This window comes from Anser brachyrhynchus (genome assembly GCF_964034855.1).
Source record: "Anser brachyrhynchus genome assembly, chromosome: 13".
Lineage (NCBI taxonomy): Eukaryota > Metazoa > Chordata > Aves > Anseriformes > Anatidae > Anser > Anser brachyrhynchus.
Genome location: NC_137708.1, coordinates 8092411 through 8109029, shown reverse-complemented (window position 1 = coordinate 8109029; position 16619 = coordinate 8092411). Strand labels below are relative to the sequence as shown.

The following is a 16619-nucleotide window of genomic DNA, read 5'->3' as shown; positions in this document are numbered from 1 at the left end:
TTATTTAAAGCACATTTGTCCCAACTCACTGCACTTTGTTCTCTATCATTTTTCAAACCAGTACTCATGCATCATAGGCACAGAGACATTTTTATTCTACTTCTCCCTGTCACAGTGATTTGTCTTCCAAATCCTTGGAAGTTCTGATCGTAGTAGAGAAAATTCAGCACTGAAGTAGGGTTGAGACCGAGCCGTTAAGTTCATGGCATTAGCTGAATTTTCCCCTAAATTTTAGGGGTTCGGAGAGCACAGTTTGCTTTGCCAGAGGCCTGTTACAAAATTTCTATTTGGATTCTGGACTAGTTAACTTTGGTTGCATTCTTAATCGTACGTCGGCCCACAGTTTGCGATACCACCCGTTTCTTACCTGTGCATTGCAGATTCCAGCTTTTCCACACTGGAAGAATTGCTGATCTTGCATTGCATTGATAAACTATTACAGCTCTCATGACAAATTTAAATTGCAAATTATTTGGGGCAAGGAAAGTCTTTTTGTTCCAGCACAATAGGATTTTCGTAATCTGCATTATAAACTACCCCAGTACAAATAATAGCCTGGCACTTCTGCCAGCTCATTTAATTTTGGGGAAAGTTTACAAATGGTGGAGACTGCTGCAGAATGCAGGAGATTTGATTAGGTGATGCAAGGGTTAATCCAGTCAACTTTTGAAAAAACAAATGCGTGTCATTGTCTCCAAGATTCATTTGACTCATGTTGTTAAATATGAGTTACTTTTATACAGACTTCTGCATAAACTATAACCAAATGCCTTGCAAAATTAAAACACAATGGATAATTCTTCCAGAAGACACACATTTCATTATCTGAAAAATAATCAAAAATCCCAAACTCTGTTACACCCCAAAAGGAGGGACAAACAAGCACCCACAAAGTCCGCCAGGAATTTCACCACAGCTATTTGGTAAGAAAGTCAACGTACGGTAATTAACAGCAAATGATAATTGTGTTTGTATAAGAGGTAAAAATCTCATGCCCCTCAGAAATAAAATAAGGGAGACTAAGGATGTCAGAATCATTATTATAGCCGAAAATGACGCTTTTTTGGATGGTTCAGACAGGAACGCTAGACAGCCTGGTGTCAGCAACGGGCCTGCTGAATCATAGGGGATTGTTACCACAGTGCTATTCAGAGACCTGAGGCAGGCCATGCCCTCTGTCTGTTGTAGACGAACAAAACTTGTGGTCTTTCAGCACTAAGTTCCTCTTCACAGGACAGAGAAGCATTTGGGGGTGAAAGCACGCTAGATGTTGTTGCTGTGTCACTAAGGGTATGTTCAAAACACTACTTCCTACATTTAAAGAGAGAGAGAGACTGCTATCAAACCAGACGAATTGGTTTAACTAAAAATAGGTAGTTCTTTGTTCTGTGTTTTCAGCTTTTATCTCTTTTAAAACACCAGTCTTTCATGATCACTAAAGCTAACACGCATTCTTTGTTAACAGCAAGAACCTACCTACCTACTCTGCATTTCCAGACTTGACAATATAAGAAGAACAAAACAAATTGCTCCATGTTTAAAAAGAAAACACTGGCCCTGGCACACTTGTCACAGTCAAGACTCAAAACCAAGGCCCGATAGGCCCCATATCAAAAGGCTTTCAGATCTAAAAGCAAGTAATAAAAAGCAGCTTTAATGCAAAATGGTTTGGACTGAAACAAGAGACTTCCACTAAGTGCCCAGCACACTAATAAAAGGATAGCCTTGAGGTACACGTACAAGTTAAAAGTGGAAGTTGTGTGCCTTTGTATTTATGGGAATGGTAGTGCCAAGCCAGCAGCCCCGGTCATTATAACCTGCTTACGTGAAGACTCTTCATTTGTAGCAGGAAATAAGTACAGGCTATCACGCTTAAACCAGCTCTGCAGCCTATTTACTTCCTCAGAAAACAAGCCTGCCCTAAAATAACATCTACTTTTGATTTAACCCTGATGACAAAGGTCTTAGCCATGAATTAGACAACCAGTCCTTACAGAAGCTTGATCACCAATTCCATGTCCTCTCCAAAGATGGCCATAAAAGTAGGACAAGTGCTAACCGAATTTTGATGGGCAGGCATAGCTTTGTTTTGGGATGGATTGAACAAAACAGTCCTAGATTTGACAAGGTGTCTTTTCCTCTAAGTTTGAATAGCCCCTACCCTCATAAAAGTCTCAGCTGCTTGAAACACTTGTCTTTTATTTGAAAATTAGTTGGATAAACCAGGTTTATGTTTGGGGCTAAAATTCTAATTTATAGTCAAAAGAGTTAGCACATCCTTCAGCAGCTCACTGGATCATCTGGTACTTTAAATAATCCATTTTACAATAATCACCAAATTTGCTAAGAATTATTTAATAAATCTCAAGACTGAAATATTGAATAGAAGGCAAAGTCCCTTCGCTCTTACTAGGGACTGTTGCCATTTATATCACAACCTTGGAATACAAGAGGCAGTCTGTATAGCTCCAAAAATATTTCTTGGCCTTTAGTCCAAAAAAGCAAATGAAACTGTCCAATGACTTCATGAAATATTTGAACAAATATTAACGCAAAGCTTCTTTGTTGTTGTTGTTACGAAATTACCAGGAATATTTTATGCAGATGAAATTCCTCCATGAAAAACAACTTTTCGTCTTTGTTGTCACACGGTATATTACTCAGATCTACAGATAAGAATGTGGATATTTGCAAAAAATAATTTCCCAAGAGTTATCTACTCCAGTACACGCAGTCAGAGTCTTGAATCCGCCTAAGCCTGTTCAAGTTAACCTCTGCATACAGTCCCCAACACGGTTCTGCCTAGAGAAATCTGCCAAGTTGTAGTCTTGCATTTAAAATGCCTTCAGCATTTCCAGTCATCAAAATGAGTATTTTTATGAAATTTTAAAAAATCCCACCTTACCAATTTTATGTAGTATAGCTTTCCTTGTGCATTTCAAGAATGAGTTTTCCAATAAAGTCTGCAGGACTCAGATTTACATCCTCACCCACTGACAGTTTAATTAATTTAATTGTAGGAGAAAGTATTTAATCACATACAGTCAGAAAAACAGCCCCTTAAATACAGGCTTTTGGGCCCAATCTGAAATTCAATGAATTAGAATGAAACATGCATACTGCAGTCCATTTCCTGATTCAGAACACTTGATATTATCAAAACAGAGTTCCAGAGCTGACATATTTTTTTTTTTTAACCTCTCTAAACAACTTGTAAAATCCTTCCAGCATTTTAAGCCTGCTAAAAGAGGAGTCAGTATACTTCAGGTATAAAGGCAGTGCTAGTCTAGTTGTAATGAACTATACAAACATCAACATCGTAATGCTGTGCTAGTTAACATATTAAAAATATGCCACCTAAAATGCTGCTTGAATGACACAGATATCTGCTAGTATCTTAACTTTCTTTTCAATAGTTACAACATTAGAAGGAATCATCACTGGTGATTCTCTGCAGTACACGTGCATTAATGATTTATTTCAAAAAAGAAAAAAAGAAGGTGAGGAAAGACGGGAATTCTCATATTCCTGTTTAACTCATTATGGCAATTCAGCACAAGTAAGTCTGATGAAGTCAAAAAAACCACAAAAAACAGTGCTGTGTCAGTGGTTATCTGTTAAAGCTGACTACCAGCACCAGCTGGTGTTCTCCCCCAAAGTGATAGCTAATTAGTTACAGACAAGACAGTTAATAAATCCAGAAATGCAACTTTTCAGTTTTAGTCAGATTGTGCTGTACTAGCCTTTACACTGCAATAAAGATCAATTCTGTAAGCAGCAGAAACTCACATGCAGTTAGGTGCAAATATCAACTATTAGAGTATTAGAAGACTTCGTCTGTTTAGTTTTAAAATGAGCGAGTGGTATTACAGTTGTGAGTGTTAAATACGGTCCTAGATAGGACCTATTACAGTTACAAAAAAGACATTTCATCCTGAAACAACAGACAAAGCATGTGTGTATTATATATATACATATATTTTATAAAAGAGCAATGCTTTCTGAAGAGTGGAGAATAGCCAGAACACTAAGAAAATGCTGTAACAAGAGCCATTTTTTGTGCGTTTGCTTTATGAAGCTTACATTCTAATGTTTACAAAGGGCAGCACTTATATAAGACTCTCCACTAACAAACAAATCTGGAATACATCAATTGTACAGGTAAGTCAGCCAAAAATAAGCGATAGCTATGCTCTTCTCAGTTGTAAGAAAGCATGCAATAGGTTTGCCCCTTCTGCCACCCCTTGTTCAGATTTGTAGATCACAGAACCAATAAAAGCGCAGTATAATGAAACCGGGGCACAGGTAACAGGTTGAATTTTATCACAGACTGTTTATCGATATTTTTTGCAAATGTAATAGCAGCCTTCTTTCAGCATCAAAAAGGCAGAGAAGATACAAGCATGAATAAAAAAATAATTAAGCGATTTAAGACATCAAAAATTCAAGAAATAGCACTGTGCATATACAAATAAAATTAACATTCAATACTGTAGAGCTCATTTAAAAATGGCACCAATGGACAATATTTTACAATATGCACATTTATTTCAGGTGGGGAACTAATGCTCCACAGGTGAAGATGATAATACAAACGATAGTGCCACTGTTGGCCCATTATGGTACTTATTACAATTTAATGAAAACACTTTAAAAAATAATCTGGTATGTACATGTCTTCTGGAAACTCAACGGCTTCTTCAGAACAGAAAAAACTAAGGTTCTCCCCCTCCCCTTTTTAGCCAGACAATATTGCCAGAGATTGTGCTCACTTTTAAAGCACATAATCTTACTTTAAATTCAGTGCTATTTTCTTTCAAAAAGATCAGTTGTACTTTCAGATAACAAAAGCAATTATGTTACAAACATTCAAAAATGGAAGCTTATGATTCTGGCAGACAATGTTGCGTATTAAATACAAACCAGCCAGCAATTACCGAACATAAAAAACTTATTCAATCATAAAAAAATACTATAATTCATCACCACAGACTTTTTACATAGTTATAAATAATAAATAGCATAACACAGTAGATTACAAACGGATTTATTTTGCCCCGTTAAAGTCTTTAAAAAGTAAAATCTCTATTGTCTTTCCTCAGACTGCCCAAAGTACTGTATCAAGACTAGTCATAGTCCAAATGTAACTCCTTAGCCAAACAAATTTGCAGAGCTTGTATTCAATCTAAATTTTAAGGTCTCTCCTTACAAACTTACAAATCAAACGTTCACTTTGCCATTTGCCCTGCCTATTACGAAGGCATAAACGCTGTAGGTAGCAACTTCAAAAGTCACTGCGTAGGCTGCCACCTCACAGCGTGGTTCGGACTGCCCACAGCACCTTGCAACGGAGCACACACCTTGGAAAGGAACGCTAAGGAAAGCAGCATTGACGACAGAATCTGGTAAGCACTCTATAAACAAGCTGTACACAAAGGACTTCCCTCCCCCCCCCCCCCCCCCCCCTCTGGTTTACATTCCATAATTCTGTAACAATGTCCCCTAAGGCACAAAAATACCTGTGACCTCAATGCCACAGGAGACATTGATGGTGCCATACATGTTCTCCTACACAGTAGTTTAAATAACTTAGTTATCTGCACTGTATGTCTTAGATCGAGGCATGGATTAATTTTCCTTGGCCAAATGTTGCTGATTATTGACCGTATTTTCATATAGTCCGTAGGACGAAGGATCTGGGGAGAAAACTACGCAGCTATTTCGATCACGTTCATTCGTAGAATATTGTTATTTCTTCACCGATGGCAAAAGTGGCAGTCGTTAGTTTTTTTTTTTTTTTCTTTTTTTAATGTAATAGAGTGAGATTTCCAGACCCATTGTGGTCTCCTGTAACAAAAGTGACTAGCAGCACTAAGAAAATTTTGTTTTCTCCCTTCTGCAAAAAGAATTTGAGGCTAGTGGCTAAAGAAAAAAAAAAAAGCAAGAATAGTTTTACTTAATGGTTGAAGTGCCAGACAATAAATTAGTATTTTCAAATCCTTTCGAACCAAATTATTTCCCTAGACATAGTGACCACGATAATGATAGAAGTATTTTCCTAAAAATTGCAACACTAATAGGTAGATACCTATCTCGGAATCAAAAAGTGTATGCAAGTTCTTGAAAGCAAGAAGTTAGTATAATCTGAGCAGACATCTTGTTTAAAAAATAAATCCGCAAAACCAGACATTAATATGGTCTACAATGTCCATTAAATGGATAAATCAAAATCACTGGAAAGTTGCCAAGGATTACAGTTACACTAATTTTCCATGTAATAATCCTCATGTTAACGGTTCAAGGATCAGAGTTCGTTTCTCTGTACGAGTGTACAGTAAGGGAACAGCACAGCCAAACACTGACTCAGAACTGATTAAGTCACTTAGGTGAGAGATCATCCATCAAAATGAATGAAGAGCACGAATTTGAACACGTTACTGGAGACTCTGTGGTTATGCTGCCTTTAGTCAGTGAATCAGAGGAAGAGCCAACACTGCTGCTACTCCCATCAAGTATGTCTGAAGACAGGCTGAGGAAAAAGAAAATGGTTATTTAGTAACACAGGCACCATGAATTTGTCTACAAAGCTAATGTTCTTTTTCTCCTTTGTAGGAAAGATGTAGGAGACATATACTACCACTCAGTCTTTACTCCAAGACTGGCAGCCCTGAAGACTCCTTGTTTTCTGTAGCATGTTATATGTATATTCATGCTCCTTAAGGGAATGAGGAGCAGAATTTTATTTTTTTTTTTAACATGCAGAATAAATTACTGCTCTGATTTTAATCGGTTATAGAAAGGAGATGACAACTAACAAGCAAAATCTTAAAAGGTTACATGAAAGAAATAACAAGAATCTAATCAGCAATGCAGTATAGACGTCATTAATTAGCTATTATGTTTTTAAATGTTACGTTACTCAAAGCAAGATTTTGAAATGCATTTTTCCTTTTTAAGTAAGGAATTACTCTGTTTGGATTCTGAAGTCTTGATACATGATTCCAGACAGCTTGTAAAAAAAAGATGCTTTTGTAATTTAGCTGGAAGTAAAATGAACAAAGTATTTCTAGGTCCCAACTCCATAGGTATATTGAAATTATAGTAATGCAGAGTTGATATTTTAGAATACTTAGTATCTGACTTCTGACAAAATATTCAGCTTTTTATGATCATAATACAGAAACGAGACAGACTTAACACTAAAAATCTTGAACTTGTCAATATGAACTATGTGACTGCAGCAACTATTCACACACACATTATCGAGGCATTCAGGTAAGAGCCAGAGATACTATACAGTCACTGCCTATGAAATACTGAAATGATGAAGCATCTTCAGATGAAGTAACTTCGCTAATGAACTAATCGGGATTTGTAACAACTATATTCAGAACAACAGTTTTGATACACAAAGTCCAGGCTAGTGTCCGCTCAGGAAGGATTGATCAAATGGACAGGAACATTATCACACTACAACATCACAGAATTCCCAGTAACACGTATATGCAAGCTATATGCAAAATACTTTTTTCTGAAGAACAGAAAGATTGGTATAGATGCACATTTCCCTGGTTTGGCAGTTTAGGGCACGCAATATTTTACCATGAACTGAGATCTGTCAGATGTGTAACATCTGGAGAAAGCATGTTGGTTGTTCCTTGAAAAAGTCTCTTTGGCTGACTTTCAGTTTCCATTTCACCTAAAGAAAATAGTGCAAATAATCAAACTCACTTGAGTCTCTGGAATGTCCATTTAATATTTGTCTATTGTAAGAGAAAAGTTTGTCCCATAATAGAGCAAGCTTGCATTTATGACATGGTTAAGTCCTCTAGTTCAGAGAACCAAGCACTCAGATAAGACATGAATTTTATGCTAGCTGTTGTTTTATCATCTAGTCCATTCTTTAACTAATGCTTTGGCAGTATCTGACAGGCTACAGTGAAAGATCTCAAAGACACAAGAACAGGCACTTGCTAAGTTCAGACTACAATCAAACAAAATAATCTAAAGCAAACTAATTACTGTGGCATAATTTTAAGCAAGCAGTTGAGATAAGGCAACTGACATATCCCAAAATCTGGAGATTAAAATTCTTAGTGATTACGGAAATAGAAATGCCAGCTTGGTACACAGTTTCGCCCTCCTGAGTACAACAAATACTTAAACGTATGTACACTTTTACATAAAAGCTGAATAGAAAAAAATGAGCATGTGTATGCATTTCCAATTACTCATCATGGATCAGACTTTGTACCTGTAATCATCTACTGACATTAAAAGATTAAACATGATGGGGAGAATTCATAAGGTCTGTTTAGCATAATCCGCCCTGAGAATGAGCTAGCTCATTAATAGCTTCTGCATAATAGACATTTTGAAATACCAAGAACTTGCAGATAACAAGCTTAAAAGAAAACCCTCTCAGCTACAATATACTTTAATTTTCAGCTTGGCAGCAAAAACACAGGAAACGGAAATAACTTTGTCTTTTTACCTACCAGCAGCTGCAGTGTCAGCTTGAAAATCTGACAGAAGCTAAGCATTTCAGTAAAACAGTATCTATTTATGTTAGGCAACAGAATCCTACTACCATTCATTTTATACAAGACTGATAACACCCCAAGTTTATTTCCTTTAGCACCCCCCCCTTTTTTTTAAAGGAAGGAATGACAACTTCCATCAAGCAGAATGGGAAAAAAAAGACATTCAATACTTGGTCTTATATGTAAGTGAAGAAAACGTAAAACAACAATTTAAGTAACACTTTCAACACTTGAAACTTCACAAAGACAAGGCTGCACTGCACAGCGCAATTAGTATTAATTCCCTATTGCAGTGAAATGTTCTCAAATGCTTGATGCAGTTAGGAAAATAAATTAGGTTCATTTGTACGGATTAGGTATTTTAAAATTAGGTAACATTTTGAACTATTCCTTGATATTTCCAGTAAAAACCCCGTATCTCCACCTTGTAGAAGATGCTCCACCAGAGCACACAGACAGGGTGAAGAAAGCCTGCCGTTTACCTGTTCTGTTTTTAATACATTTTACAATTGTACACAAGCTATTTTAAGTAAAACATCACAGCATGAATATCTACTCCCTGTTTATCACTGAGCTTCATACACTTTTGTTCATTTTTTAATGATTCTAAAATTCACAGGAATTAATAGCCAAGACGGTATTGACATCTATGAGAAAATATTTCCTTCTCCCTTGTCAATCCAATTAGGCTACATGCTTTATCTGACAGGACAAGCAGTCAGTCCTAAAAAAAAAAAGACAACTTTTCCTGAAGGCTAAATCATATATCTAAGTCTTGTAAAATAAAATGACATGCTTTTGGTGCATTTAAGAACGCATACGTAAAAAAAACAACAGATATCCAGAAAGGCTAAACGTAGCTAGAGGCACACTTGTACATGTTAATTTTACAGTTCCACTACAGCCAGTACAGATAATTGTTCTAGGATGTAGTTTGAATATCCTTAACACAGACTACTGTCAAGAAAGAATGCAGTTTTCCTCATTCAGGAGGAAACCTTGAAATTCAACAAAGGCAAATAAATGCAGCGTCCTGCACCTGGGGAAGAATAACCGCCCCCCCAAGCACCAGTACAGGCTGGGGGCTGACCTGCTGGAAAGCAGCTCCGCAGAGAGGGACGCGGGAGTCCTGGTAGACAGCAGGCTGACCAGGAGGCAGCAATGGGCCCTTGTGGCCAAGAGTATCCTGAGGTGCATTGGGAAGAGCACTGCCAGGTCAAGAGAGGCGGTTCTCCCCCTCTGCTCAGCACTGGTGAGGCCTCAGCTGGAGTAGCTCCTGAAGCAAGTCCAGCTAAGGGCTACTAAAATTATAAGGAACTGAAGCATCTCTTATATAAGGAAAGACTGAGGCAGCCAGGTCTGTTCGGCCTGGAGAAGAGAAGGCTTCACATCTTTACTCAGAGGGGGACTGAGCACTGGAACAGGATGTCAGGGAAAGCTGTGGAGTCTCCTTCCCTGGTGATCATTCAAAAGCCATCTGGACACAACCCTGGGTAATATGCTCTAGGGGATCCTGCCTCAGCAGGGGTGGGGTTGGACTATGCCACCTCCAGCGATCCCTTCCAACCTCAACCATTCTCTGATTCTGTAAAAGAACAACGATCTGCCCTGCTCTCGCCTCTCTCTCTCTCACCTTCTGAACTTTTATAGTAAAAACAAACATTCAGTACTAAGTTTAGAAGATACTGCGTGATAAGCAACATTCCTTGGATGATCTGAAGGGTGTGCACCGCACAGTGGTAACTCTTAGGAATGCCAGGGCTCACAAATATTCACAAACATTTAACGTGATGTGGAATAAAGTTTGCCTCTTTCAAGCAGTAGCTGTTTTAATGTTTTTCATTCTTGTATTTTAGACTAGCTACTTTACGTTATATTTGTAAATTACAACTGGTAAATTCCAGTTCACCATGGACACAAGCACATTTTATTTACAGGAAAACAACAAAGAGAAAAATGTATCTTCCTGCTGCAAACCTACATCCATACTAAAGCATCTGACAATGTAAATACACATACCTTTTCTTTTAATGGGGCCAAGAACACTAGGCCTGATACAGTTGATTGGACTTTGACTCCTCCTGCTAGAGAAAACATTGATAGTAAAGGTTCCAAGTTTGAACACCACCATACTTAGCACCAAATCAACACAACCATATATCAAATGTTTGTTAAAGCTATTCCTGTATAACTGGAATGCTTAGGGAATCTGAATACACAAAGAAATGTTGCCTATTAGAGCAGATCATCTGCCACAGAAAATTTGTTGAAGTTTTCTATGGTCTTCTCCTTCTCTTAGTACATGCTCACTTCAAGCCATCTCTATCTTCAGTATAATATTTACATAAAATTGACATAGCGACAAATTAATGAAGCTCACTTGAAGGACCAAGGAATTTCCTCACAAGATACAAAGTCTAGTTTAAAGTTGACTCAGATTCTTGTAAGAACACTCATGTAAAGCTACTGTTGGTAAAGAATGAACTTGCAGAGCATTTTTACATGGTAATGCTTCAGCTATTCTAAAAATGAAGCCTCTTTTAATGCTTTGGCATCAGCATTAACTATCTTTATGCTAGCCTTGGAATTTAAGCCAATGTATACCTGTTGCTTTCAGAAGTTACTTACTTGGAGAATCGCCTTGTTGGACTGGGAATAGGACTTGGAGGTAATCCATTACTGCTCACAAACATTTGCAATGATGGTGAAAAACATTGCTGCAGAATAAATTACATAAAGATGATTCAGAATTCCCTTTTAAATACTTAAGTGTCACTCCCCCAATCAAAATACCCCCAATTAAAGAAAACCTAGTAACAGAATAAGGCAGAAATGATTAAACACAATCTTAGAGGAATTAAACTTAACTTGCAGAAATACACTGGCTAATGCAATACTGCTCAGATTAATCTGAAATTCAAAACCATATGAAATCCAAAATATTTAAATAGACTGTTTTCTAAATAAAACTGTTGCTTCTGTTCTTCCCTTTACAGTTAGAAATAGCAGTACAGTACTCAGGACTTACTTTTTTCCAAGACATTTGTTATGCAAACCAGCTGAGTTTACTCAAAATATCTGAAAATACCTGAAAATTTAACACAATCTGCCAGAGCAGAACAAACTATTTAGCTCCGTGATCCTGTAGCTTATTTGATCTTAGCCCGTGAATACCCAAAGCTAAGCACACAAATATTTCTGTCAAGTTCACTATTACTATACAGTTCCTATTCCAAAGGTACAGGATGAGCTTCCAGCACTAGTGTTGTACTAGGAACAGGACTGCAATAAAACAATAGCAGTACAAAAGCAGAACCACAAAAAAAGGCTGAGAACAAGGTCAGGCAGCCCACCTTTAAACACAGTTACCATTTTTTCTGTGCTAACATTTCAGTTTTCCCATCCTTACTGAAAAAAGCAGTTTATCCAAGATTCACCTTTTTCCTTTTCCAGCATTTGCTATCAGTCTTCAGTGCAAATTAAGCATGCCCAAATTTGAGCTGAGTCCTTCAGTGAGTTTATGCCTTCCTTTCCATAGCCAATATATTACTCCTCCTCACCACACAGATTTGCAGCTTCTGATATTTGCCTACTCTCTTCCTCTCCACATACAATACGTTCAGATTTTGGTGCTTCTTCCCCAGCATGCCTCAATTATGCAGTTGAAGATCATGTCCGTATATGATTACTACAATGACCTCTTCCAGCTTCCCTGGAACCAGAATCCTAACCACCCAAACATTACACAGATAGCAGCAAGTGAAAACATGCAGTGTGAAAGAAATAGCACACTGCTTAAACTCTGCAGGCTCTAAGATAAGCATCTGATTCTTAGAAAACAGTAATATGTGGATTTGGGTTGGGTTTTGTCATTGCTGGTTTTTAAACTGTCAGTCTGTGAAGTTTCACATCTTCACAGTTCACCTTCACTGAAAATTCTAAAATGTGTTTTCTGTTTGGTGTTTCACTTATCCTACCTTTCCTATTCCTCTTGTAGGCGAAGGTGCCGGCGAAACTGGAATGAAGTCTATTCTCTTTGGGGAGGAAGATTTCTCAGACTTGTCCAAGTCATTGTCACTCTGTAAATACAAAAGTTTCAAACTTCACAGTTGCACAAGGCATTACCTTAGAATCCAAGCTACAACCTTCCATGGAAAGTTGTTAGGCCAAGTACGCAAAAGAGCTAAAACAGATGAACTTCAGTTTATCTTAGATTATTTCCACAGTTACTCCTCTCTTTCCCTTAAATTCATCAGTTGAGCGTAGAAGTGGAATTAAATATGAAACATCTATAAAGAGATTACCAGGCTCAAGCTTTCCTCCCATGATTGGCTTATCTGCATTGCTGTTTGCACTTCCCTAGAATACAAAAAATCCCATCAGTAGCTACAAAGAGGATAACTGACTATTTTATCATCTTGTTTCAGTAACACTCACCTTTCGTGTGCAGTTTCTCTGTTCATTAAATCCACTCCTTCTTCCTGCAGGAGATAAACATTCTAAGTTTTTCTATAACATCTGTTCATCACAGGTACTTAGAATAATACTCGTGATTCAGTAATTTGCTTTTAGAATTGAAATATGGACAGTAGGAGCTCTCCAGAAAGAAAAACTGCTACAAACCTACCTCAGCATTCCTCTTAAGGAAACAGCACTCCAAAAATGCAAGGTAGTTGAAACATGACAACAATAAGCCTTGCAATGACACTTCCATGTTGAAATTAAATCTTTTTTAGCTCTGTTTCCTCTAATACTTGAAAAACTCAATAGGAAAGAAACTCGCATTATATAAGTATTTCAGTATTATCTAAATGCTTTTTATTCTGTTACTAAATATATAGTTAAAAACCTCACTTACCCTTCTGATCTGATGAAGTCGACTACTAGGAATACGAATGGGAGATGATGACAGCAACTGAAAAAAAGTGACAGCCACCATGATTAAATCGCAAACCAACAGCTTGCATCCACCCTTACACCTACATTTTTGTTGAATTAAAAATGAGCTGTACAACTACATGTGGATGACTCAAATAATGTTGCAAAATGAAAACACTGACCTTCAAAAGAAAAGACTAGTTTTACTACTTACAAATTCATTCTGTCACTCTGCAAGCGGTGCTGATCTCAGAGTTGCACGCTCTTAGTATCTCAAGTGCACAAATGGCTGTACGTGCCATTTAAGCAAGAGAGGGATTATAAATGAAACTGAGAATATTATTTAATTCCCTACTGTCTAGAACAAGATGACAGACCCCTGTACTAACTTACTCAATCAGCTCACTTTTATGGAGCATTTCAGCTCCGTCTTGAACGGCATTCTGTAAACCTTTACTTTTGCAATTGCAAAGGATCTTATGCATCTAATCCCTCTGAACCTTTGGCTAGTGCCACATACAAACAGCCAACAGTTCTCACTCAGGATGCCCACGCGTCTGTCTACCTGACACCTACTATTTGAGTTCCAAAGTTTTGGAGTCTGCTTTTAAACATACCTCATAACAAAAGACTTTGAACTAAAACTCCATCTCATTTTTTCTGAACAAGATAAAAAACACAGAAGTAACACGTATTTTAGGACTTCACATTCCACAGGTTTTGAGAAAAACAATTTAATTTTCACTACCCTTGGGTGAGAGAGAAAAAAAAAGAGCAGAAGAGAGCACATAGCTGAGCACAAGCTGACAATAAAGAAAGGGAGAAAAGTGAAATGTAACATCTTTGAAAAATCAAGTAACTGCACTACTGTACCCTAACAGATTTATAACAGGGGGCAGAATATCACCCAGGATATAAAACTCTTCTTCATGTGATTCTCTGATGTCTAGCGTCCAGCCTTTGCAAAAAAAAAAAAAAAGTGGCCTCATGAAAAAGACAGGTCAATGGAGTATTGCAAATCCCTCTCTTCCGTTTTTACAACAAATTAAAAGAAACATTCAAGACTTTCAATTGTTATAGCAGTTTTCTTTTCCTATCCATGTTCAGGTCCAAATTAACATTAAGATGGTACTTAATACCAGAAATCACTCATGGCTCCAGATATTGTTCCGTTCTTGGGTATATACAGCTAATGCACAAGCGTTATTTTATTGTAGGCAGTAGCTGCAGGTGAAAAATGCATATTCTGCACTCTGGAATCTTGCTCTGACGCTTAGCGCAAACACAAATCAAGTTTAACTTCATTTCTCCAGCCCAATTACTTCTTGTTAGGTGTAAACAAAACATGCTTAAGATTCCTTACCATACTGTGACGGCTCATAACTGTTGTACTGTTCCTGCGAGTTCGCAACACGTAAGGCTGAAAAACCTGCGAGTTGTCACTGCAGGAAGAAAAAAAAAAAAAAAAAGGCTTTGTGAGCAGCCTTCTAAGCTGTGCTTTCCTTAAAACTACGCAGTGCTACGGTACATACTCCCATCTCCAGTGCACGGCAAACATCCATTTTACTTCTACAGCTACACCGCCGTACCGAAGGCGGCTGGCTAGCGCTTCTCCTCGCCGGCCCACGGAGCTGTGCCGGGCACGGCTCTGCAGCTGCCAGAGCAGACGCGCCCCTCGCACTGCCAGGGCCGAGCGAGGCATCTCGGAGGCCTCCGGCGCAGCCCAGCCACCACGCAGGGCGCAGGGCGGGCTGGGGCCGGCACTACCCGGCCGGCACCAGGACCCCGCGGGCCCCGGGACGCTCCCAGGACGGCCGAGGGCTCCGGGCCCGGGCCCCGCAGAGCGGTGCGGGCCGGGCCGGGCCGGGCCGCGCTCACCTGAGCCCGTGGATGAGGGGGGCGCTGTTGGATCTCCTCAGGCCGCCCCCGTCGCTCGGGGCCGCGGCGCTCCCCGGCGGCAGCTCCAGGTCCAGCTCCATTTTCTCCTGAGCCATCGCGGCTCCGGCCCCGGCCCCGGCCCCGGCTGCGGCTCGTCCCGCTCCGCCGCGACGCCCATTCACTGCCGGCGCCCGCCGCGGCTCCTCATCTCGCGCCGCCGCCGCCGCTCCCCACGGCGCGGTGCGGCCGCCCCTACAGGCCCCGCGGGCGGCGCCGCGGGCAGGGGCCGGGGGCGCGCCGGGCCCGCCGAGGGGGGCGGCCCCAGCAGCGCCCCATGCCGGGGGCAGCCCCTACAGGCCCCTACAGGCCCCTTCCCGGCCCCGCGGCTCCCGGGGCCGCCGCCGCCTGCGGACGGGACGGGACGGGACGGGACAGGCGCGGAGGGCAGGGCACGGGAGCGGAGCGAGCGCCTCGGGCCCGACGCCCCCCGCAGCCCCAGCGCCGCCGCCCAGCGCGCATGCGCGGGAGGCAGGGCGGGGGCACAGCTCCCAGCTAACCGCCCGCCGCGGCGCACGCGTCCCGCCGCCGCCCGCCGCTACCGCGCATGCCCACGGGAGCCGAGTCGGGCCCGAGCCCCGGCTTCGGCTCCGCTCGGGCTCCCGAGAGTCTCCGGAGCGGGAGCGCGCGCCGATTGGCCGCCGGGGCGGGGCGTGTGTTTGAAATGGGCCAATGGGCGGCGGGGCGGTGGCTGCGGCACGCGGGAACGCGGCGTGTGGGGCCGCGGGTTCGAGTCCGGCGGTGGTCGGGCCAGGAGGGGGAGGCAGCACGGGGAGGGCCTCGCAGGGCTGCCCGGCTTTGGGTCCTCTCTGTCCGCAACTTGAATCGCGCTGCCTTTTCTGGTCGGTCCCGAGTTTTGTTGTGCTGCTAAGGAATGTGATGTTTTTGATGAGTAATGAGAATGTGAACGTCTGCGCTGCCTCCAGAGACGTAGCACAAAGGTCACTCGGAGACAAGCAATTCCCATTCTTGGCTGTGTTTAAGCTTGGGACTGACCTTTCTCACTCAATTCCAAGCGCTTAAAATATTTCAGTTTGTGTTTTCTGATTGCTTTTTATTTTTTAAATATCTGTCTGTAATAACAGCTGCAATATACGCGTTTGTCTCTTCACGGTCCTTAACAGCATCGCATTCCAAAAAGTTTTTATTTCTTCTGGGAAATAGCTATTGTTTTTTTTTTTTTTCCAAGAGCGTTAAGCATAGAAAAAGGTGGTATGGAAAACTTTAAGTTCTTGCTATTTCAACTTTAAGTGGAAATATGGC

The 16619-nt window shown here is 40.6% G+C and overlaps 1 protein-coding gene across 3 annotated transcripts; it reads right to left on the bottom strand.

Annotated features, from left to right (window-relative positions):
* Window positions 1-2994: 2994 nt before the first annotated feature.
* PABIR2 (PABIR family member 2) lies at window positions 2995-15839 on the bottom strand (the record flags this gene model as incomplete). 3 transcript variants are annotated; one of them, XM_080553696.1, is made up of 10 exons in its annotated part: window positions 15300-15839; window positions 14785-14863; window positions 13402-13458; window positions 12981-13024; window positions 12848-12902; window positions 12521-12622; window positions 11172-11260; window positions 10563-10627; window positions 7603-7699; window positions 2995-6529 (listed from the first exon to the last, which is right to left on the bottom strand). In XM_080553696.1, the coding sequence occupies exons 1-10, from the start codon at window positions 15413-15415 to the stop codon at window positions 6379-6381; spliced, it is 855 nt and encodes a 284-aa protein (XP_080409822.1). In that variant the 5' UTR covers window positions 15416-15839. The 3 variants fall into 3 exon arrangements, with proteins under 3 accessions (XP_080409822.1, XP_080409821.1, XP_080409823.1); XM_080553695.1 differs by having other exon boundaries at window positions 10563-10624; window positions 15300-15677; XM_080553697.1 differs by lacking the exon at window positions 2995-6529 and having other exon boundaries at window positions 7599-7699; window positions 15300-15677.
* Window positions 15840-16619: the final 780 nt, after the last annotated feature.